The 23,809-nt window shown below is 40.8% G+C and overlaps 1 protein-coding gene across 2 annotated transcripts in view; it reads left to right on the top strand.

Moving 5' to 3' along the window:
* Window positions 1–23,809, top strand: part of brf1a (BRF1 RNA polymerase III transcription initiation factor subunit a) — a 146,450-nt gene that overhangs the window by 89,135 nt on the left and 33,506 nt on the right. For both annotated transcript variants that reach the window (XM_041971648.1, XM_041971647.1), the window contains one exon: window positions 2,282–2,547. In XM_041971648.1, the coding sequence (XP_041827582.1) occupies window positions 2,282–2,547 (266 nt within the window). The remainder of the gene's footprint in view (window positions 1–2,281; window positions 2,548–23,809) is intronic.

Here is a 23,809-nt window from a genome sequence, read left to right as displayed (position 1 = left end):
AAAAGTTAAGCGTTTTGTTTCCTGTTAACTTACTGCAACCTCTCAGCAGTTATGTGCATATTAATAGTTTTTGTTGTACTTTAAAAACACAATTTCCCCTTTTGTCTTATTATTTCACAGGTTTATTGATTATAGCGTCTGATGCTATTACTGCATTTGATTATTTTATATGATTATTTTTATTTATTATTTAGTTATTTTTATATTATTGAAATATTTTTAATTTGATTATTATTTGATTATTTTATTTGAAGATTATTAACATTTAAAAGTTTTTTTAATCATTTAAATGAGAGAAAAATCTAAAAAATGGAGAATGAAAGCAAAATTATACTTTTATCACATCTTCACCTCAGTCAACCGAAGCAGACCTTTTAGTGGAAAAATAAATGTTTAAAGAGCTGAAAACCGCAGTCTGCAGGTGGCTCTGCAACTGACGGTGCTAAAATTAATATGACCTCGTTAGAAAAGATAATGGCTCAGGTTTATCCACCATGGTGGTTCTGCCAGGAAAGCAAATAAAGAAAATCCCATCAGAAAATACAGAATAATGTGATCCTCAAAAACTATTCAGAGACAAATTTAAACTGCAGTAAGCTGTTAACACGGTGGTGGATGTATGATGCTGTGGGATTACTTTACTACTTCAGGAACTGGGCAGCTTGTTCAAGTCACTAACAATCCAACAAAGGCCACAAAATTTAGAAATAGTTGATTTTGGTGATTTTACTGAAGGTTGGCACACATTTATCCCCACTGAAGGGGCAGTTCGAGCTTCTGAGGTCAAGGGCATACTTACTTTAACCACAAAACAAAATCTTGACATAGTTTTTTTTTTTTTTAGCTAAATAAATGTTTGGAAAACACAGTGTTCACTTGAGTTATTCATCTGTGGTCAACATAAAAAACATAAAAAACGTGTCTAAGTGTGTTGAATAGTCAACCAATTTCCATTCCTGTCACAGAGTTGTGAGTTCAGGGATTCAGAGCGGAGAAAAGCAGCCGCTCCTGCTGCAAGCAGAAAATAATTGGCACTTTTGACTGATGAATGAGGAAAGGGAGTCGAAGCAGGTGAAAATTACAGAGTTAGAAAATGTGTTCAGTCAGGTAGAGAGATGGAAATAAACCCAGATGCTAGCTGAACATGTGCAGACCCAGCTGTAAGTCCTGTGGTTCCCTCCTGTTAGACCCAGTATCTGCTTGCTGGTGTTAGTGGTCGCCATCGTGAGTTGCTGTGAGATAAAAGGGAGACGCCTGCTGATCTCTCACCATCACTTCAGAGGTCCAGATTAATGTGGAATAACTAAAACTGGTTGACAACCTCTTTGTTGTGGTTTGATTAACACATTGCAGATAACAGACTTAACGTTTGCTGGCAAAGATGTTGCTCAGTGTGATTTTTAAGGGTCAGAGGCTCCTCAGCTGGAAGGCCATAACCGGATTGTGTGATGTGACTGGATCTCTGGACCAGATCATGTTTATTAAAGTTAAACCAACCAGAAGGTGACTGATCACCTCCTGAGTGTGTTTGCAGTTGCAGCCAGGACGGCTTTCAGCAACAACAGCAGTTAATAGCATACGGAAAACTAAATAGTACCGTGTAATATATATCTTATATATATGTTCAGATGGAAATGTATAAGCAACAATAAGAAGCAACTTTTTCATGAATTGGTGTGAATTTTCGTTAAACTTTTCTGCCCTGATGATTCTTTCTACATCCACACTTCCAACATTTTCTGTAACATAAAACAGAAAAATTTAATCTTTTAAATGTTGAACAGGGAAACAGAAGGTTGGCAATGTAAACGTTACAGAAAAAAACAGCTGGAGGAACTTTATGCTACCAAACAGATTTATTGGAAACAAACTAATAAAAGTATGGATCAAACAAAGAGCACCTTAGAGAGGCAGAGTCTCTCAGGAGCAAAGATGGGTGGCGGTTCAAAAAACTACAAAAAGCTGTGTTTATAAATGTAGGAGTAATTTTTTAAGGTTTTTAACCTAAATTTTAATCTTTAATATGATGTCATTAAAATCTCCTGAGACTCAGAGAAACTTCTATGTGCACAAATCAAACCTTGGGAATACAAAGGGAAGGGACCATGCAGCTAGAAATGATCTATGATTTCTTATGAAACAATAAAATTAACAACACCTGAGCTGGCAAAAAGGAAAAATAATATGATATGTGGTCCCTGAAGTGTTACTTACATGTTTTGGTTAAATAAGAACACCTTTTACATTTCTTGTTGAGATAATTATTATTTTTGTTAAACAGCGGCGAGCCCCCGGAAAGAGACGCCCCCCGATCAGAGCCAACAACGCTGAAGAAGCCATTGAGAAGATGTTGGAGCAGAAGAAAATCTCTTGTAAGATAAACTACGATGTGCTGAAGGATCTCAACATCAAGCCTGCCGCCAGTCCGGCTTGTAAGGTCAAGTCCCCGAAGAAGGAGCCATCTGACGCCAAGCTGCCAGGACGCAGCCGTAGACCTGCCCCGGCCCCCCTGAGCCTCAGCACCCCGCTCAGCTCGCTGGGAAAAAGGTAAGCAGACGACATGGTTTCTCCTCGCCTTTACGATGTGCATTATGGTTTCCACCAAGCTGAAGACAGTCCTTTATGTCTCTGGTTGTGCTGTTTTGGATAATTTTCAAGCTACAGGTTGGGACAAACAGATATGCCAAGATAAAGAGTTTTCCTCATTCTTAGAAGTTTCTATTAGATGCTTGAAGAAAATGGCAGACTCTGTGTCTGTCGGTGTTTCCTCATGCAGCAGCTCTCTGCAAAACCTGGAAAGACTTGCATAATAAAACCAGCAGCACTTTCTGCACTGGTTGAACTGGTGCACCAGTTCTTTTGTTCATTTGGGTGCACCAGTATAAAATTAAGGTACACCCAAATTTTCCCACCGTTGCTCCCAGCAGCACATTTTGCTGCGTTTAAGGATCATTACCCATATATACCCATGGTTATTTAAATTATTGTGAACAAGACTTTGCTGCTTCTGGAAAACGTGCCTTAGTTTGACATTTGATCTTTTTAATGATAATATCCCACATGCTCTGCCAAGGACATCCATTTTTGTTTCTTTTTAACACACGACAGTCTCGTAGTGTTAACGGAAACAACTAAAACCTTTTTCTCCTTGGATCTTCTCCAGGACAGCCTCCTTCAACACTCGGGGTGAGTTTGATGGAGGCTGCTCTGGTTTTCTTATCAGCCAGTATTTTCTCAGCCTGATGCGTCACCAGAATCACAGGCAGCTTTTTCTGGAGCCGCCGAGCGTTCAGTTTTCTAGTATTTGTTTGCAACGTCACTGCTGAACATCTGCAGGAGACTCGAACCCAGTCAGTTCAGGTGATGGTGCACAGACAGACATTCATCTCTTATTTTGTTCCTCTGGCTCAGACACCATGGAAAACTTTCTTATTGGTTGGGATAACAAATCATACCCACTTTCGAACAAATTCCATAATATTCCATGTTTTATAATTGATTCCAGTTTCATTGTCAAATTCTGGAGTTCTAGTAGTGTTTTCCATATTTGGGAAATCAAGGACCCAACTGATGCCTGGACTTGGAGTTATGTTAACTGTCAGGACAGGAATCAAGAACATGTGGATTTGACAAAACTATATTTGTTTTCACAAATAAAAAAAAGTTCTACAGTCTGATTTTCCCTCTTCTTGAAACGATATTCGACTCGTCCGTATCCTTCTTCACTGTTATGGATGCCTGATGCACACCAGTCGCAATTTCAGCATAAACACAATGTACCGCTGTGGGTCAGAGCCAATAGGAGGACAGGATCAACACTTTCTTCCTAGACCTGAGAAATGTTAGATCTACTACTGCAACCAAGAAAAAGGAGGAATTTTTTGTTAGACTCTAGGGGGGCTGAAGAGGAAAACCCGGATCCCTTTACGTCTAAATCTTCTGGTATGACTCGTTGACTTTTTTTATCCAAAAATGTACAAGACTTAGCTTGAAGAGATGGGTTAAAACGGGGGTAAAACTCTTCACATTTAGTTGCAAATGTGAGTGATTCTGCTTCCAACTCCCAAATTTTAGGCAAAACTTTTAGCAGATGATCCACCCCAGGCCTCCTTCTTTTGTGTGCGATAAGTTCATCGCCGACATGCCACATTTAAAATGTTCTTTTCCAAAAATGTTTCCTTCATGGTGAATTAAATATTCCAGTCCTTGCTGAAACTATTTGGTGTCCATCTTTAAATCAGCCATTTGCTCTGTACCCTCCTCTTGTTCACGCCATTATCTGTCATGTCAGTCGGCGGCAAACCCCTGACAAATAACACCTGAAGCACATAAATCCATATGTAATTATGGAGGGGTCTGCCCAGCCCCCCGTCAGTCCTTCACACCATTAGATAATCCTCAATGCAAAGAACAGATGCTTGATTAAATAGAGACGAGATGGATGTTGGCAGCAGCGGCTGTTCCTCCTCTGCCGCTGAGGTCAAACCGAGACAGGTTTTATTATTGCTTTTTTTTTGTTTTCTGGCTTGGCTCTGTAATGACGAGCATCTCTGACTCATCCTCACTCCTGTCGCCCCAAAATAATCACGTGCGACAGGAGGACAGATGCTCGGTTAGATGCTCGACTCCTGTGGGATACTCTTATGTTTTTTTTTTCCAGAGATGCACCTTGTCTGCCAGGGTTTGTCCCTGGCCGTTGCATCCAGGACTTGCTTTCACAGGACTGATCTACTCTGAGCTTTTCAGACAAATTTAATGGGTTTTCTGCAGCACTGAGAAAAGCTGAGCTTTTTTCCCACATTGTTTGGTGTTGGAGGAAATTGGTTTCCTTTGGCTGTTTTTAAACCTCTTTCAGTTAATGTTGGTTTTAGGAACCATCTTGGAGCTTTATAGGACCGCTACAGGGGCAGCTGTTTAGTGATTATGGGGACATAAAACCCCACAAGTGACCCCCCCATCCCTCATTTTGTGGTTAGTTGAGCTCCATTCATCTGGTTGCAGTTTGGAAGGCCTTAGTAAACCCTGTCCTGAGCTCTGTGATAATGCGATGTGTTTGGGGCCTGGCTTGGTAACTCTGCTCTTTATTGCAGTGGGAAGTCTCTCCAGGATTATTTGCTTTTCATGTAAAATGAAACGTATTTATAAACCGCTGTTAAACAGAACTGGTTCATCACTCGAATCTCGAAGACAAAAGAGAAAAAGGAAGAATAAACTCACATGATTTCATTATTTTAGCCCAAAGCCTGCGAGAGGAAAACGGATCATGGAAACAACAACAACCCAAAAACATAAATATAGAGATAAAAAAGAAAAAAAAACTTTTAAACAAAAGACAACTATAGACCCACAAAAAAGGGGGAAAAAAACTGAACAAAAACTGGTCTGAAATCTAAACATTAAGCTCACATTAAGCAGCTTCTCCTCCTGGTGGAAAAAATCTGTTGTTCTCTATGACAACATGATTGATGTCACAAATTATGACACACTACACTTCCCAGAGGATGGAAATGTGATGCTTTATAGATTTTCATGAGGAAACAGGCTTTGTGCTGATGCTCCACCTCACAGGGAGATCAGAGGTCAAGCACCAGCATGGCGAAGCTGGCAGGAATGCAGTTTGACCACCTGAAGAGGCGGACGTGTTTCATTTATCCTGGAAACAATAATCCAGTGATGGAAAATAACTTTAGAGCATGAACGGATGAGAATGCATGTTTTGGAGTGAATCCTTAATGACTTAAATGCACCGAGTGACGGGCTTGATCACTTTGGTCGTAATTATTTGCAGAGTTTCTGCATTTGTGCAGACTTCCAATGGGTTAATAAAACAGTTAACTCTGATATGAATATGTTTTAAGATTGTTATATGCAAGTTTGAGGTCATTTAAATTTGGTATTTAACAGTCTGCTCAAGAAAGATTTGCCCAGCAAAAAATTCCCAAAACGATGAGAACGTTTAAGAGAACACTGTTTACGCCTCATTAATCGGTTATCAACCGAGAAATGAAAACATGTTCGGACTGATATAATAAAAAAAATAAAAAAATCTGATGTAGGTCGTATACGGGCGAAACAAAAAGTTTCTAGGCTACTTTTGCCTGCAGTGTGAACGTAGCCAAAAACATCTCAAAGCACTTTTAAAGATACAGAATCAGTTAGAATCAATTCAATTTACTGTATTTCTGTTGTAATCCAATAAAAGTAAATCTATTATATGACCCACATTTGTCCAGTTTGTAATAAATTTTGTGTTTATATTATGTCAGTTCATTAAAAAAAAAAAACCCACGTAAGGAAGTCAAAGGCTTATATTGAATCTGCTCTTCATTTCAGTCCCCCCATCCTGAGCTGCCAGGGTGCCAGTAGAGAGGAAAACCTCCATTTTAACAGAAATGAAAACATCCAGCAGATTTCTTACAGCCGTGGTTTTCAAACTCTTTCAGCCACGACCCCCAAGATAAGATGCACTGGTGTTCGCGACCCCCACCCCCATGCCATGACTAAGTGATTAATTGTGTTGTTTATCTTAAATCTTAAATTTAAGACTGGAAAACTGTCAGAATCTTCTTAAATAAGGAGGGTAAAGTGGTTTTTGGTGGTTCACCAGGCCCCTACCTGCCCAAAATCAGCTTCTTTTGCAGAGATAATGTCAAATTCAGTGTTTCAATATGGCAGGTCTTTTAACTTTGTTGTTTAAAAAAGTAATGTGCTAACTTAAAAGATTAGTCTGTTTCATTTATGGTTTAATTTTGACAGCCCTGCTTAAAAAAACAAAACAAAAAAAATCCCACATTTATTTGATAAATGTAGGCGATACATTTTTAAAATGATCTGGTGACCCCCTGAAATGATCTCCCACCCCCAGTTTGAAAACCACTGCTTTACAGCATCTGTTAGCATGTAGCTCATCACATGTTGGTGTTTTAATTTATAAAGATATGAATCACTGGAAAACAGGAAACACAGGAAATAAACTTCAGTCTTGTGTATTTTAAGTGTTGTTCCAGCCATCACATCTTCAATCAAATGTTCACGTATTGTGACCTGGTAACGGGTTAGAGCTGCAGCTGCATCATTCCAGAGAGATGGTCATATATGTCCCAAAGGTGTTTGTTTTCATGGCAAGCCTGAAACGTTTTTCCATTGTGCTATGTGCCATCTTCATTTATTCCTCACTAGTAACAAATATACTAATATTTACACTCTCGAAAACCTTCATAATCTCACTATGACTTCAGTGTGGGTGTGCAGTTTTTAAGCAGAGGCCGAAGAAATGAGGGACAGAGCTCAAAGGGATAGCTGGAAACATGTAGGACGCTTTGCAAGCCAATTTCTTTGAAAGAAAATCTTCTGTGTCTGGTGGGGAGCGCTTGTTCCAGGGAGCATATTTGGTGCTAAATTGTTTGTAAGTCAGTCAGACAAAATGAAGACGGGATTTGAGCTGCTCCAGTTGGCTAATGGCCGCTGCCAGAATGGCAGCTCTCATCCTCGGGAGGCGGGCGTCTCCATGAATGAAAGATCATCTCCAGCTTCATGTTTTGGCTTTGATCTCTTTAAAGAGGGGCTTCACTGGAAGAATCCTTGTCTTGTGTTTTTAAGAATGGACGCTCTTTCCTGAAATGTTCGACCTGTTTGAATTTTTAAAAAGTCCTTTCCTGTCTTGACAATGAATCATTCATACCACACGTTCTTTCTGTCTTTTCCTGAATGGACCGGCTCTATCCATTTATCCTGAAATTGCTGAACTTTGCACTTTGTTACGCTGAATGCACAACAATGTTTTCTACCCCTGAGGTTTTCCATATCTAAACCATTAGGAACAAGAAAATCCCACAGTGCCCAGCGAGCAGAAACGCAGCCATATTCTCCCGTTCTATCGTTGCACGTTAGTCGTAGCTCTGGAATGGGGAAAGAAAAGAAAGAGAGAGAATTCATCTCAAACAGCAGCCGTTGAACTCAGAATGGTCTCTTTCAGGTCAGCGATGGAGGAGCAGACCGTTGATTTGGCCCCTGAAAAGGTTGTTGTGCAGCTTATTGAGAAAGGAGAGAGGCCTGGTGTCAGGGAGGCCTATGAAAGTGCAGGAGGCTGGCTGACAGTGCAGCCATTGTGACTTGTTTCTAGGCCTCGCTGAGGGGCCCATACTGAGGCATTGTGCAGCTCCTGCCTCCCCCTCCCTCTGCCAGTTCCTCCTCCAGGCTCCTGGCCGCTCCCGGTGCTCTGCTCTGGGCTTCACAGACCAGAACGGAGATTATATCCTGTTATTCATTACATCTGCAGCTCTTCAAATAGTTTTTCATTTGGTGGTTTTGACAGTGAATTCATTATTATTAATGCTTGTTAAATTTAGCTTTATGGATATAGCTGCAGTTCACAATCACAAATCATCACAAGGTGCTTTCCACCTACAATTCCCTCAGAGCCAGCACCTGGTGACTGTGGGGAGAAAAATCCTGCTTTTAATGGGGTGGAAACCTCAAACAGAGCCAGACTAGGCCAGTAGCCACAGATCAGAAACATCTGGAGCCAGAGGTTTCCTCTGGAAGTCCAGAGATTCTGCTTTTGGAAACGCACCGATTCAGCAGATGATAGAAAACAGCCTTTGATTATAATGAGCTGCACATTGAGTTTTCACTATTGCCATAGTAATAAACATCTAAATAAGTATCAGAGGGCTTCAAGGTTTGTTTTTAAGTCTAAATGCAGTCACAAAAATCCCTAACAGAAATGCACATCCAATAATACTTCTTATGCAGCTCTGTGTTTAATGTTACCGGCATTGATGGCAGCATGTGAACGCAGACAGTTTGCAGGTTCAAGTAAAACTTTTGCACAATTTCCAAAAACATTAGGTGTCATTCAAAATAAGTTCCATATTTCTTTTTTAATGGGGAATGTTTTCCTTCCCAGAACCAGACTTTATGAAAAGCATCCAAATCCTCTATTTTATAATATTTACATCTAACTTCACCCTTGCTCTCACTAGACTCTTAAAAAAACCTGTAAACAGTCACATCACTGTCCTCTCAGCTGTTCCTTTCCTACTCAAAGAAGTGACCAATTCTGCTTGTCGAAGACAGAAGTTCAACAATTGTCCTTCCTTTTTCTTTTATCTAAACTCCACCAGATACTTTCTCTAGAAGATTAACAAAAAGTACTAAGTACTTCTAATGGGAGACAATAATCTAGAACATATATACGAAACAGTGACTTTGACTTCACAAGCAGGATATTTCTCTGAGACTTCATGGTTTAAAACAGATCACATTCACTGCTGCAATACCGTGCAGAAGACATCGTCGTAAATCAGCAGCATGTTTGATGAGCAGGCTCCTTTAAACTGGATTTTAAAGTGATCTCTTCATGATATGTGTTTTTTAAATGCTCTCTTACTTAAAACATAGACACAGATCTATCATGTTTTCAGATTTGTAGTCTAGTGGTGTCCATTCTATACTGTCTACCTCTATCAGAGGACCCAGACACTCGTAAACACACAGCTTTGATCATCCCGATAGCAGATTTTGTCTTCTTCCGACTAAATCTCAAGTGTTTCTCCAGCAGAACTAATTCTACCTTTGTTAAATAATGATTGGTGCTTTGTCCCATAATGGATGAACATCCACCAGCTACTTTATGAGATACACCCTCCTGGTACCAGGTTTGACGCCCTTTTTCCTTCAGAACCTCCTTAATTCTTGGTGGCATAGATTCAACAAGGTGTTGGAAACATTCCTCTGAGATTTTCCTCCATATTGTTATGACAACGTCACACAGTGTTGGTGAGTGTGTGTGAATCGTAACCTCAGTTTCCTGTTCTTAGCTGACAGGAGGCACCCAGTGTGTCTTCTGCTGCTGTAGCCCATCTGCTTCAAGGTTGGACGTGTTGTGTGTTCAGAGATGCTGTTCTGCAGACCTTGGTTGGAACCAGTTTTTATTTGACTTCCTGTTGTCTTTCTATCATCTCCAACCAGTCTACCCATTCTCCTCTGACATCAACCTGACATTCTGGTCCAGACAACTGCTGCTCTCTGGATATTTTCTCTTCTTCAGACCATCTCTGTAAACCCTAGAGATGGTTGTCTGTGCAAATACTAGTAAATACTCAGACCAGCAACCATGCCATGTTCAAAGTCCCTTAAATCCTCTTTCGCCCTCATGATGCTCAATTTTAACTTCAGGAAGTTGTCTTCACATGTCGGCTGTAGCTCAGACACTGAAGAGACGAGACACTGAACCCCATGTTGCCGCCCGATGCCCCTATTGGGTTTGAATGTGTTTGTGAGTGGGTGAATGTAACATGTAGTGTAAAGTGCTTTGAGTAGTCAATATGGCTGGGAAAGCCATGTTGTATATAAGTACAGTCCATTTACAATACTACCATTTATGTCTACGTGACTAGATGTGTTAAGTTGCTGCCATGTGATTGGCTGGATAGTAGTGTTAACAAGCATTTGAAAGGTTGATATGATAAATCTGTTAGGTATAGGTTCCATTAAAAGGTAATACAAAGAGGTATTAGACCCAGTTCTCCCAGTTTCCGTCAGCTTCCAAGCATTTGCCTCACATCATATGGCTAATATGGAAAAAGGTGGCATACAATTCCGATTGAAACCTGAACAATCATGGGTCAATGATGTTGTTCCAAAACCCAAATTACCAACAATATGTTTCAAATTTCCAAAGATGATCCCTAACAACGCAGACCGACCTCACACAGGCGCGCGAATAGCTTAGCCGCGTTATGCTTCAGCTGCTAGCTATGTACAAGCTAACATGGTCTTGGTTGGTTTAGATGATCTTCAGCTTGGTTTCATATTTAAGCATCAACTCCTCTGATTCTGTCCTATTTTCTCCCCCTCATGCTAAAATATCCTCTAAAAGGCTCTCAGCTGTCACCTCTTACCCTCCATCCTCTCAGTCACTCCATCTCTGCCTTCACCCCACATTTACCTCTTTCCTTCATCTGTTCCTTTCATCATCTACTCCTCTTCCCTCCACTCTCTTCACTTTCTTCTATCTCCTTCTCTACTAAAACTTTTTCTTTCTACTTTACCCTATTTTTCTTCTCCTCTTGACCTCCTCCTTCCTCCTCTGCATGTCCTCTCTTCTCTCGCCTACTCTTCTAATCCTTTCTGTCTCCCAGTTAAAAGCCTTCAACAGCAGCTACAGGCCTCGGGTATCACTCTGCTCCATCAGGTCTGCTACAAGCTTCGGGCTTTTCCAAGTCGCTAATGAGTTCTTTGTCTTTCTTGTGCTCCCTCTGTCGTCCTCACCCCTCTTCTCCTTTGCTATTTGTCTCTTTCATCTTTTCTCTTGATCTCTGTTGAGTGTTTGCACTTTACAAAACATGCTGTAAAACTGCTTCCCTTCAGTCAGACGACGTGAAAACGAGCAGCAGAACCGGTGCAACAGCAGCGAATCTGATGATGCATGAAGAGTTAAGACTATAGATGTCTTACTCTTGGTTTTTAAAGAATTGGAACAGTTTTATTTTGACTACTGTACATGAACTAATAGAAAACAGTCTGAACGTTCATATAACTGTATATAAAAGTTGGACGGAGCCTCCGTGACGTCACCCGTAGGTTTCTGAAGAGCATAAGTGAAGCTCGTTGGGCGGTTCCTACCGTCGCCATCTTGGCAGCGTCACACCTGCCGTCGCTCCCGGAAAATACAAAAATGGACAAAGTGGCGAAGCTAAGTGGGGGGCTGTGAGCATGAGGGTGGATGATTGACGTCTATCAAACTCTGAGCTGCCTGTAGCTAAGAGCTAACTGAGCCAACTCGGATCTAACATGAGTTTACTGTCTAATGGAGGTATGCAAGCTAAAGCTAAGGCACGCTGTTAGCTGGCTAAAACCCGTGTTTGTGCTACGATCTTCCTTCTTACCGTGGATATTGGATACCTGTCAATCAAATTCCCAAATTTCCCTGAGGGCTCTCCGAAGGGATTAATAAAGTATTTCTATTCTATCATAAGGACACGCCCCTAATTATGCAGAATTTCAAGATTAAATAACATCCAAACGGATGAGTTAGAAAAATTTCACCCCCCTCACCAGTGTCATGAAGGCAAACTTGACTTATTAATCCTAAAATGGATTTTTGTACCAGGCTTTAAACATGTTTATTTCTGCTGTGAAGTTGGTCTTTTTAACATGGGAGTCTATGGGGATTTGCTCTGTTTTGGAGCCCCCAGTGGATGAGGGGGGAACTGCAATTTTTTCCACTTCTGCATAGGCTTCACATTTCACTGCTGGAGGTTGTTGTTTGAGCTTGACAGACTTATTGTCTTCTTTTACAGGTACTTTAGTAGAAAGAATGGTTTCTGTTGTCTTTAGGGGCCTGAGGAACTCATTTAGTACAGTTGAAAGATGTCATGGATCATAGCTTCTACAGTTTGTATCGTGTCCTCTTCTTTGTCATCAGTTCTGTTTCCATCAAGTAGTCCAGCTCTGTACATTATGGGATGAAATAATTTTTTTTTTGCATTTCCAAAGGCAAAAACTGGAAAGAGTGCCAGAATATCCGTCAGAGCTGTCCTACTTTGTTGTGACTCTTCCATAGGGGTCCCAATCTTACCCATCCAACCTTAACGGGTGAAGCGTGACACACTTCAATCCACTGGTTGGCCGAAAGACTCGTCGATTCCTGTGAAACTCAGCAATAAGAACAAAGCAGGAACAGCACCAGGTTCTTCTTCGTTTTCGTTTTAACTAACTAACTAAAGGCGCCGTTACGTAGTTGACTAAACAAGTTTTATTTAGCTGGACTGAGGGAAAAATGACTCTTTGGACTGTAAAGGTTGCAGACCCCTGGTCTGAGGACTGGATGTGTGAACTGGCTGATGTCTGCTGTGATGCTGGAACACCGATGTTCTTCTATTGTGGAAAGCTCATTTGGTTTTATAATAGAAACACTTAACTGTATTGTTTTGCTTTGGCTTTTTGTGGATGTTTTCAAATGAAGCTGCTCTAAACGTAACGCAGCGCGGAAACGTGGTTTCATGCAGACGATAACTGTTCGTATCACACTAATACGACTTTGTTGATTCTGCATGTCAGTAGAAAACCCCTCCACAGAACACAACCTTTGCTGATCTTCAGTCTGTTTTTATTATCTGTCTGAACTCAGATTACAAGGCGTATCCCATCATCCTCGGAGTTCTTGCATTTAGTTTTTGCTCAGGAATGATTGTCTTTAAACAAATTCAGACGACCAGACTGCATCTCTTCTCTGTAGTCAGACCTAAGTTTGTCTCTCTTCAGTCCATCTCTTATCTCATCTTTATGCCCCCCCTCACCGTTTCACCCTTACTCCTCCTTCCTCACGCCACCCACTAGTTTTCCTCTCTCGCTCTGTAGGTCCACTGACTCGGCCCTTTAGGGACGCAAAACTGCTGCTTTACCGCTTATAATGGACAGTCTTTAGGTTCAAATGTACCATGCACACATTGACTTCACTCTCTTTCTGTTCCCACCCCCTCCCTGTGTCTCTCCACCTCCTTCAGCCAGCTGCCAAACAGACCCTCCCTGTTCCCTCCATCTTTACTGGAGGATGGAAAAGCAGTCTTCCAGAAATAGCCCAGATAATTGCCCTCCAGTGATGTTTTTTTATTTCCTCCTCCTTTACACTTCTTTGCCCCTTCATCTCTTCTTTTCCAATTCAAGGCTTTTCTTCTACTATTCTTAGAGAACTCGTGTGATTCCAGAGCTGTTTTTTTTTTTTTTTTATAAATAAAGGCAAAAAGAACCAACCCCCCTTCAGAGGAAGGTCAGCAGGGACAACCATTTTAGTCTGTGTTGGTTTTACAAAAATGTAAATCAGACCCACCGACTGAGCTCGCGCTGGAAGAGAAACTACAGAACTCAGCAGTTCTCTGGCCAGATGTTGCTGCTGCCACCATTCCTCCAAGGCTTGCCAGAGTTACCAGAGGGAAAGAAACGTTTCCCACATTGGTTTTTCAACCTGTTGTAGCAGGTGTTTTTCAGAAAGTCTGGAGGTTTACATGCAATTAAAACCCTGAACAGAAACAGGAAAAAAGTGATGAAGAGTTTGGATTTTACAGTCGGACATTTTTTTTTAGTTAAGCAACCGGCTGTGTTAGGGGAGGGTGTGTAATTTGTCTGTGGTTCTCTTCCCTTTAAGCCTCTGATCTGCCCCACCCACCTTAAATCTGTGGCCAGTGAGCCGTTGAATGTTGGTGGAGGGTAGCAGACCCAAGACCATCACCACCCATGTGGTCTCTGACACCCTCCACCAGCTACGTGATGAGGATTGTACATATTTTTGATTAGGTTGCACTTGTTTCTGCCAATATATACTTGTAAGTAACAGCTGATGGTTTTAAAACCTAGCTGTGTATTTGAAAACTAAAGGAGCATCTCATGCCGATGAGCTGAATAACTGGAGGACTGCTTTTAGCTAGATGGACTTAAACACCTTTCAGCTTCTTATTCCAAGTGTTTTAAGTGTTGTGTACCTATGAGTAGCCAGTGCCATACCCAACTACTCTTACGTAGCAGTCAGGACACTCACTTTGTCAAACCACTAAGGATTTGTGGTAGAGAAAGCAACTAATACCTGTTAATACCAATGAAAATAGGAGAAAGTGAATAGTGAGCCATTTAACCAAACCTACATGTTACATACACACATTTTTTGGTTGCGTTTACCCGCCATGGTAACCACCCGTTTGGTTTTTTAGTCTGCTTCTTGCGTGTGGGCTGAGGCCTACATTTTTAGATGGACCAGAGTTTGATTTTTGATCCGTTTTCCGAGCAAACAAACTGGGATTCATGTCGGAAGGATGCTCTGAAATCTAAAACTTGGCTCCCTCATTTTTTCTCTTTTACAAACCTGGTACAAAAATAGTTTGTGTCATTGTTCCTGCTGTTAATTCCCCCTTAGAATCAGAATATCTGTTTCATTCTTTAAATTATAATCTTACATTATTATACAAAACCTTATATTTTATAGTGGATATTGAATTGTGTAAACGTTTTCATTGTTTTATGAAATAATGAAATATGTAAAATGTATGTTTTATGTTACTTTTGGCCCAGGTTGTTACATTAAATGATTTACCTGGTTAAATAGAGAGTTAATAAATTCTACCTTTACCGTGAACCATAACAACGCTCTCGTGTATAAATCCAAAGTCCTAATGAAACTATTTCATGTCCCATCCACACCCCCTCCCCTCAAAAATATCTTTTCATCGGATCAACACCGTTTATGCAGGTCACCTATTTTGGATTCAAAACAGCGAATTTCACTGAAAGAAAAGGGATTTTTATATCTGCAGTATTTAAATTGAATGGCAAAAATAAACCAGAACCAACAGATCTGTCGTAAAGAGGCGTCCTCCAAGATGTTACAGCTCAGTGAGATCAAATTTCAGCTCAGTATGAACTCTCCATTACTTTTTTTGCATTGGCATCATAATCAGGGTACTGATACCATGACCACCCCACACATTTTACTACTTGCCAGAGGGCTGATAAGCCTGTAAAATCTATTCATATATATTTGAGGTCTTTAAGACGTGACACACTCATGCACACATACACACACCCCTCAGAAAAGCCCATCATAAAGCACTGAGACATGACAGCATCTCTTTGATTGTGGACATCCGGCTCCGCTTGCAGCAGTGACATCAGATTTCCCGCTGCAACCTCCTCCATCCAAACATCTTTCAACGGCCAGACCTTTGTTCTCGAGCCCACTGTAACTAATGGAACAGCCAGGCCTGGAATTTCGAGGGGGACTCTAAAACTGGGCCATTTGGAAAACATCCCAGTTTTTATCCATGGCTTACCCACATTATAAAGAAAAAAAACACCCTAGCCAGCAACCAGAAATGTTGAAACTAAGAGAGTTGATCCCATTGTGGTAGTTAGTGGCCTCACAGGGCCACAGCAAAGCCTAGCAGCTGAAGACTGTCCCTGTGGCGCCTCAAACCCAGACACCCCAACACTGAAATACTTCTTCTTTTGTCCGTCTTCGTCTTCAAGTTCTCCTTCACTCTTTTAAAACCACAGATGATGATATGAGCTTCATTTTTTTATGCCCCCCCCCAAACTATTGCCAGTTGTCAGCCAGTGGCTAAACGGCCTCCTTCAGCTCAGGCTTAGTCTCATTGGCAGTAAGCTGATTAGGAACGAGCTGCTAAGCCCGGCAGAGACTGATAGCCTAACGGAGAGAGTCGCAGTGGAGTGAAGGAGGTGATGGTGGGGAGGAGGGTGAGAAGAGAGAGAGAAAACTGGTGAAAGGAAAGAAGACGAGACAGGCAGAAGGGAAGGAGGGGGTGTGATTAACAGATGGAGCATTCATTTTTGTGATATTTAAAATCTACTGGATGTGTTGAGGAAACTGCGGGTTGAAAATGGGAGCAAGTGAAGGGATGAAGGAGAAGGAGGGATGAAGGTTGCTGCCATGTCTTGATGGTAGACTGTGTAGGACTGAACATCCGTCGCACCATAAGGAGCCATAAAGTAAGCATGGCCGAGGCTGAAAGGCAGAAAGAGAATGATAATCCTTTGCTGTAATGAAGTGGATGAACTGAGCGAATCGTTGGTTGTAGCATAATCTGAAGTTGTGAAAATACTGCTCTGAAGCTACACTCTTGTAATTTATGCTGGTTATGCTCTCATGTGACATTACAATAAACCACTGCCTGTGGTTGTTACCAAGTGATTTCTGATTAACTCTTTAAATGCTCTATACTGCTTTTCCATGACATCAGCGGTTCTCAAACCTTTTTACGACATGAACCACCTCAGAAGATTTTCAGCTCTCCAAGTTCCACCTCTTTGACCTACCCTTCTCCCGGAACCGCTCTTTCTCAATCCGAGCCCCACTGCCTGGTCATTCAGGTCGTCAGGTGTTCTAGTTTTTGTCCGTGTGATGTTAAACTTTGACCTGGCCCACTGAAGCCAACCTGTTTACAACCTGCCTCCTCAGGCTGGTACATGAGGCACTGGGTGCTGCTCTTCCCGACGCTCCCACCTCTATGAAACTGTGTAAATCTGAACTCGGCAGATCATGTAGCCTTTTGCTTTTTCTCCAGAGTCCAGCCTTCACGCTTGCTACCAAATCAAAGCAATTCTTTGTTAATGACTCCACTAATAAGTGGTTTTTCATAAGACCGAGCATAGAAAAGTTCTTCCTTTCCTGATTTTTTTCCTGCTGATTTTCTTTTATTGGATGTGACTAAATGTTTGAGCGAGATCACAATTTTCTTTTTCTCCTTGGAAATGATGGTTCACCGCTATTCTTCCCGTTGTTAATGATGTGCTGGGCTGTTATGAACTTAGTTTAGTTTTAGAGATTGTTCTGTTTGCTTTGCAGTAAAAACAAGTTTTTCTTCTATAAAGTTGGACATGTTGAAAGGAGATCTGTTTGATGTGACTCACTTTTGCAGCGGCCTCAAGCAGCCATGAAGTGGACTTTTTTACGTAATTATTTTAGTCCTCATGTTATCCATAGACTCTAGAACTGGGATGTCAATTTCATTTTAGTTGAGGGCCACATTCAGCACAGTTTGATCTTCAGTGGGTTTGACCAGTGATCTCAGACATCTGGAACTAATAAATCCAGTTTTTCACATTATGGTCAGAATGACGAGTAAAGAGCTAGATGTTATTTTAAATATATTAAATACTAACTGAAGTGAAATCTTTTAAGGGAAAAAATGAAAAAAGAGAAGTTTTCCTCCTGACTTGGAAATGTTTTATATTTAAACATTAAACAAAAATATACCTCACATGGGCAAATTAGGAATTACAGCTACTTTTATTAAAAAATGCATGTTTATGATATATTCTATGTCATTTTCACATTTACCAAATTCATTCTGCAGGCCAGATTGGACCCTCTGGTGGGCCAGTCTTGGCCCCAGGGCCATATGTTTGACGCCCCTGCTCTAGAAAGACAGAAAAAACAAAACAAAACATCTCTGTCAGACATGAAGGCGAAGCAGAAGGGTTTTAAACTGCAGTAGCTGCCGATAGCTTCCAGCTGCTGACTCCTGAGCATCTCTGACTTCTATAGACTCCCATCCCTATGAAGAAATTTCCCACATGGGTTCATTTGCTTCTTAATTGTGCCATAAGCATAAAAGTACCTTGAATATGTGTGAAGTTTTGTTGTTAGTGAGTTAAAGCAAGAGATTTGTAGATGTTGCCTTGAAACCAGCAACACTGTGACTGACATTTTGTAGAAAATTTGGGCCTTGTCCACACGTAGCACAGTATCCCACAATCACAGATATTTTTCTACCATTTGGCCGGTCATTCGCACGAAAGTGCAGATTTACGGCATTATAAACGATTCTTTCGAAAACCAAAGTGAAGATTTGCGCATACCGGGGACATAAATAACCGGGGAATTTTCCCTGAAAGCCTCTCTTTTGAAGACGGTCTGGTTTTTCTGTCAGGGCCCTTTGTTCACAGCAGAACTGCCAACAAGGGTAAACTCTTGCAAACGCGTGATTTTAATTTGCTCCTGGGATTTCGTCATCAAAGCTAGCTCCTCTTTGATTTAATGATATAAAGTCATGCTTTACTGCTGATGCAGCTAATGCTAAAACTAATGCTAAGGGACGAGCCTAAAAGTCTAACCCCTTTCAATGTGCAAATAAACATTATTTGTAAACGTTTAGTTGTAAACGTGCTTCTTCCACCATCTCGGTATCTTCCCTCTCAGGCTCGGAGTCTGGTTCAAACATAAATGGCTGAATTCTGCTTCTGAAAGCTGCTCTTAGCCGTCACTAAGCTGTTGATGTTTTGGAGTTGGACGCACTGTGCCTGCACTGGGCCTGCACTGGGCCTGCACTGGGCCAGCACTGTGCCTGCACTGGGCCAGCACTGGGCCAGCACTGGCCAGACCCCTTTCCGACTCTGTCCTCCCTGCGGAAAATCAGCGCGCACCTGATTAACATTAGTCAAAAGCTTGCATGAACTCACGAGACAAAGTTGTGCTATGAGCAAAGGGTCAAAACAAGCTCTATGTTTGATTCTTTCTTTTGTTTAATAAGTTTTCAAAAAAATATTTAAAGACACTTAGAGGACAGTGGATGCATGCAAAGACCAGGTGACGACACCTTTAAAGAACCTGAACTTTTTCAACACTTGTATAGTTAGAACAACCCTTGCAGATGTTTCATACATTCATATTATAGCAGCTGGCTGGTGCATTTCTAACCACTTATTCCAACATCTTTAAAATACAGTGTAGCATTTAAAATCACTATTCATCATGATTTACAAGACATGGGAGGTGAATGGATCAATCAAGGTGCAATACAATGGCATAAAAAAATAGGTCAACATGCATAGATCTACTTACACCTGCTTACACTAGCTATTAGGACTCGATTGGTCTGAACCTTTGTTTCAATCCCACAGATTTCTATGAGATGCCAAGTTCTCTGTAGACTTTTAAAGACCCTAATATACTTGAATCATGTAAAAAAGGTCTGTTTTTACTCTGACTGACAATAAATGAACAGGAAGCTCATGTAAAGCATCGTTGCTGGCATGTAGCATGCGACTTTATAAGCAGTTCATTTTGTAGCTCTCTAGGGCATTTTAGCCCATTTCTGTTGTAGAAAAGCAGAATTTAATGGTGGCATAGCTGCAGTTATCTTGTTCAAAGCTTATAGAAATAATGATTCAGTAGTTTCCAGAGGCGTGATGCCTGCCTGGACGTGTAGAAGAAGATGAGTAACTGGTGTTTGTTGTCGTATGTGTATACAGTGCACACAGTGTGCAGCATAGACTGGCCAGATGAAGACTGGAGGTTTTTTCCAAACTTGAACACCATCTGGATACTTACATACTGTAGATTTTGCTGTAGTTTGCATACTGTGTGCTAAAAATTGGTCAAATCAGTACATACTACTAGTATAGCACGTGATTTAGAAAGCAGTTTAGATCTAGACGTTGCATAATGTTGCAAACACAGAGGAGGTGGTGTTATCTGCTGGTGGGCAGCGCCAGATTAGCATATTCATAGTTCCCAATTTACTGTATGAATAAAGCGCTGGAATGAGACTTCAAAGAGAGATGTAGTCAACTAGAGAATAAATAGGAGGCTTGTTGATTGGAGGAGTGATGATGAAGCAGAGGAAGAGGAAATACCAGAGACCAGTCTATTTATTAGAATAATATTTTTTGCTCTTGAAATCGGTGCCAATTTGTAATTTAGAGGTCAGGTGTCAGCAGGGAAACTGGGGATCTTTATGATGAGTTATGAGGATGATTAAAAGGTGATGAGGTGTCTGGAGGTGTGCTCAGTCTGACTTAAAGGACAGATGGGAACAAATGGAGGAGGGATGTGATGCAGCAGAAGACCAGTTAACCTACAGTAAAACTTCTCAGCTGCTTTCTGGAGAGCCAGTAAAAGTTGAGCCAATAAATGTATTTGTTTTTTTCTAGAGTCTAAAGGTGAACTTCATGTTCTGATGAGCTTCCATTGCAGTGTTTCTTATAGCGTGGGGTGTTATGGAGATGAGTGTCTGTCAATCAACAGATTAATAAGCTTTATATTTGAAATTGAGGCGTATTTTCGTTTTGGAGTCCCCTGAGAGATTTCACCTAAGAGCAGTCGACTGGAATATATATTTACACCAATGAGTCTTCAGCTTGTTAATGAAAGGATGAAAAACTGCTCAGCTACAATTTAAAGAGAATTTGTTCTTAAATTAATTTATTAAAATGGAAAAACTAAAACATTTCCAGATAATTATCCCCATAACACCTGCATTTGTTTACAATTATCTAAAAACAAAATAAATCCATGAAAAAAATCTTGGAAAATAGAACAAAAAAGAAAAAGACTGGAAGTGCATTTAAATATAAAATTAATAACAATTAATAAAATCATAAATAAATTTATAAAATTTATAAATTTAAAATAAAATTTAAAATAAACATAATTCCAACGTGGTTTGTTGCTAATGTGTGACACCAGGCATCAAGGGGTTAAAATACACACCTGTCTGTACCAGACCTGGGGACAATCACAGCAGAGTAAAAGCAAAGCTGTGTGTGTGACGGGAATCTACAGACATGACAGGATTACATAAAAACGGCTGTTAGCAGAGCAGCATGTGGAAAAGGTAAAACTGTCCGAGGCTCTGTCTGCAGGCTAAACGGAAAAGAAAAAAAACAAAATATATTTAAGTCAAGATTTAAGGACTACAAAAGGTTCTTAATTTGATAGAAAATGAGTTCATGTCACAGGTCCAGTATCTGGGAAATGGCAAAAATCTTGAGTCAGTTTGGTTTTATAATATAGTTTAATTTATTTTTTCCCATCAGCTGAAACTCAAAAGTGTGGAATTTCTTTTCCAATTTAAAGAAACTATGAACAATAAAATCTGTGATGTCCTGCAGCTCCACGTCATCTACGATCCAGAAAGAATTTTTTTGTTCTCAGCTGTGGATGTCATTGTGCTTAAAACTAAAGGAAATTTCTTCTTCTTTCTCTTTTAGCTCGTTAATAAATTAGGAAATAAACTAGAGTGTTTGAGGCTGTAAAGTACTACAAGTGTTGCCAAATGTGTGTAAATGAATCCTTGAAGACTGAGTGGACATGGTTTGCAGTGAATGGTACGTTATATTGTATTCATAGAAACATGGAGGCAGTCTTTCTGCACGTGCTGAGATCGGGAGGTGGCCGGCATGACGTGTGTGTTCAGTGTGTGTACGGTGCTTTATGAGAGTGCTACATATGGACCTTTTGTATTCCTCAGGGGGGTGGTGATTTATATGTAGCCGCTGCGACGCATGCTGAGCCCTGACTGGGTACCAGGAGCCACTCCCTGCTGCTGTGAATGGTCGCCATGGTGACAAGAGGCTGCCAAAAAGTCTGCCGCTGCAAGCCGTCGGCAACTCTGTTGATGGCCGTTTGACATTTGAACTCCCGAAGTGACTGCTGTGAGCTGAGATTAATCATCGCTGTCACAGAAAGCTTGTATCTCCAGAAAGTAAATGGCTCCACTGGGAGTACACCAAACAATCTCTGCTGCTGTCGTCTGTGGAATACTTTCCTGCTTTTGGAAATGAGTAAAGCATAACAGTGGTTTTGTTATTGATCATATAACTCGTCTACTTTTATGCAGATGACCAACAAATGGGAACTTCAGTCAGATTTATTTTTTGAAGAAGATTAATTAAATGCTTCCAGAAATCCTTCAAAACAACGTGGATATGATGGAAGTTTTGAAGAGTAGATGCATAAAAGCAGTCTTGATTTTACCTGTTTTAATGGATGCTAGTAAAGTGTGTACGTCATCTCTGGCTTGGGTTTGGTGCTGTAGCCACTTTTTAATTTCTTTAAATTTTTTCAAAAGATGCAAACTATATTTGTTGTGTCGGACAAGTAGTGCCTAAATTCTGTCAAATAATAATTACCCGCTAGTGCAGGTAATCACATTTTCACAATACTCCACTTCCCCAGCAGAGCAGCTTCCGCCTCTACACTGTTAACTCATATTTATGCTCGTCGTAGAAGATGTATACGAAGACGGATGGACAGTTTCATACATCTCCTGCATCGGTTATGCGCATAATTTGGTCTGTTTTCAGGGAGCTTATCTATCCATCGCTTGACTCAAAAAACGGAAACCAGTCTAATTATATTACGGGGGCAGTGCTGAGCATAAAAGCTGACATTCGACCAGAGACGGAAGAAGAGGAACAGGAAGGAAAGAAAGCAGAAGAAGAACGACAACGAAGACAACAGAAAGCTATGAGAGTGTTTACAACTTTAAAGCTGTACTTTACCGCCGCCAACCGTTGTCTGAAACTGACTCATGTAGTGGATGATTGACTTAACAGCCACTGCAATGTAAAAGAAGCATGGAAGTACGAGGACGCGACATTTGATCGTTTGAAACGTCCCTGTTATCGTATGTAAGAGCATAAATGGGCCTTTTGGGTCTGAATCTATTTTTGCCACTTTTCAACACACTTTTTTTCTTTTTTCTTTTTACCTCAACCTCATTTAGCTGCACATTGAGCCCAAAAATAGACAAAAATCATCACATCTGACTTTACAAGCTACATATCGAATATATCAAAAGAAATGCGACACCTGCTCATCTGATCTCATTTTACACTTAGACATGTTTGTCCTAAAATATACAGTTTTTTCTCTATAGTGTTTCAACATGAAACAAGAACTGAGAGAGTTTTAAATTAGAATAGCTGCAGGATTTTTTGTCATCTACCTCAGATTTTAACCCTTAAAAAAGCTCCTAGTAGAGCGGTTGGACGTGGAGTAGAGGGGCAGGGCTGTGTGGAGAACTCTGATCATACCTGCAGTGCTCTGCACTTCCACGCATACACCGGTTTGAGGCTGCAGATGTGTCTCGTTCACTTCTACAAACTTAACTCCGTTTTGTGATTGTTTGAAAGATGGAGATATGAGAAGTGAACGGACGATGAGGTCCAGACTCTTTTGAGACTAATTACGGCGAGACTTGGAGTCGGCAGCCGGAAACAAGTGTCTGGAAGAAAAGCCGACAAGCTGGTGGAGCTGAATGTAGGACACACACAGAAACACATTCAAGAAAGGTTAAAGAAAGGGAAACCGTATGTTATAATGAAGCCTGATGACTTAACCATCAACTTTAAGGACCAAATCTTCAAAATGTTTACTTACGTGTTGTAAAGTCCTCCCACTTTGGTTCTGGTTAAACTGGTGTGAACGCAGACTGGTTCACGTACAAGCATGGAGGTTCTGAGACTCGAGAACAAAACCAGTACCAGAACCATGTCTGTGTTAGAAGCCCCT

This window comes from Melanotaenia boesemani, chromosome 20, assembly GCF_017639745.1.
Source record: "Melanotaenia boesemani isolate fMelBoe1 chromosome 20, fMelBoe1.pri, whole genome shotgun sequence".
In the NCBI taxonomy this organism is placed as follows: Eukaryota; Metazoa; Chordata; class Actinopteri; order Atheriniformes; family Melanotaeniidae; genus Melanotaenia; species Melanotaenia boesemani.
This window is presented reverse-complemented; position numbering and strand designations above follow the sequence as displayed.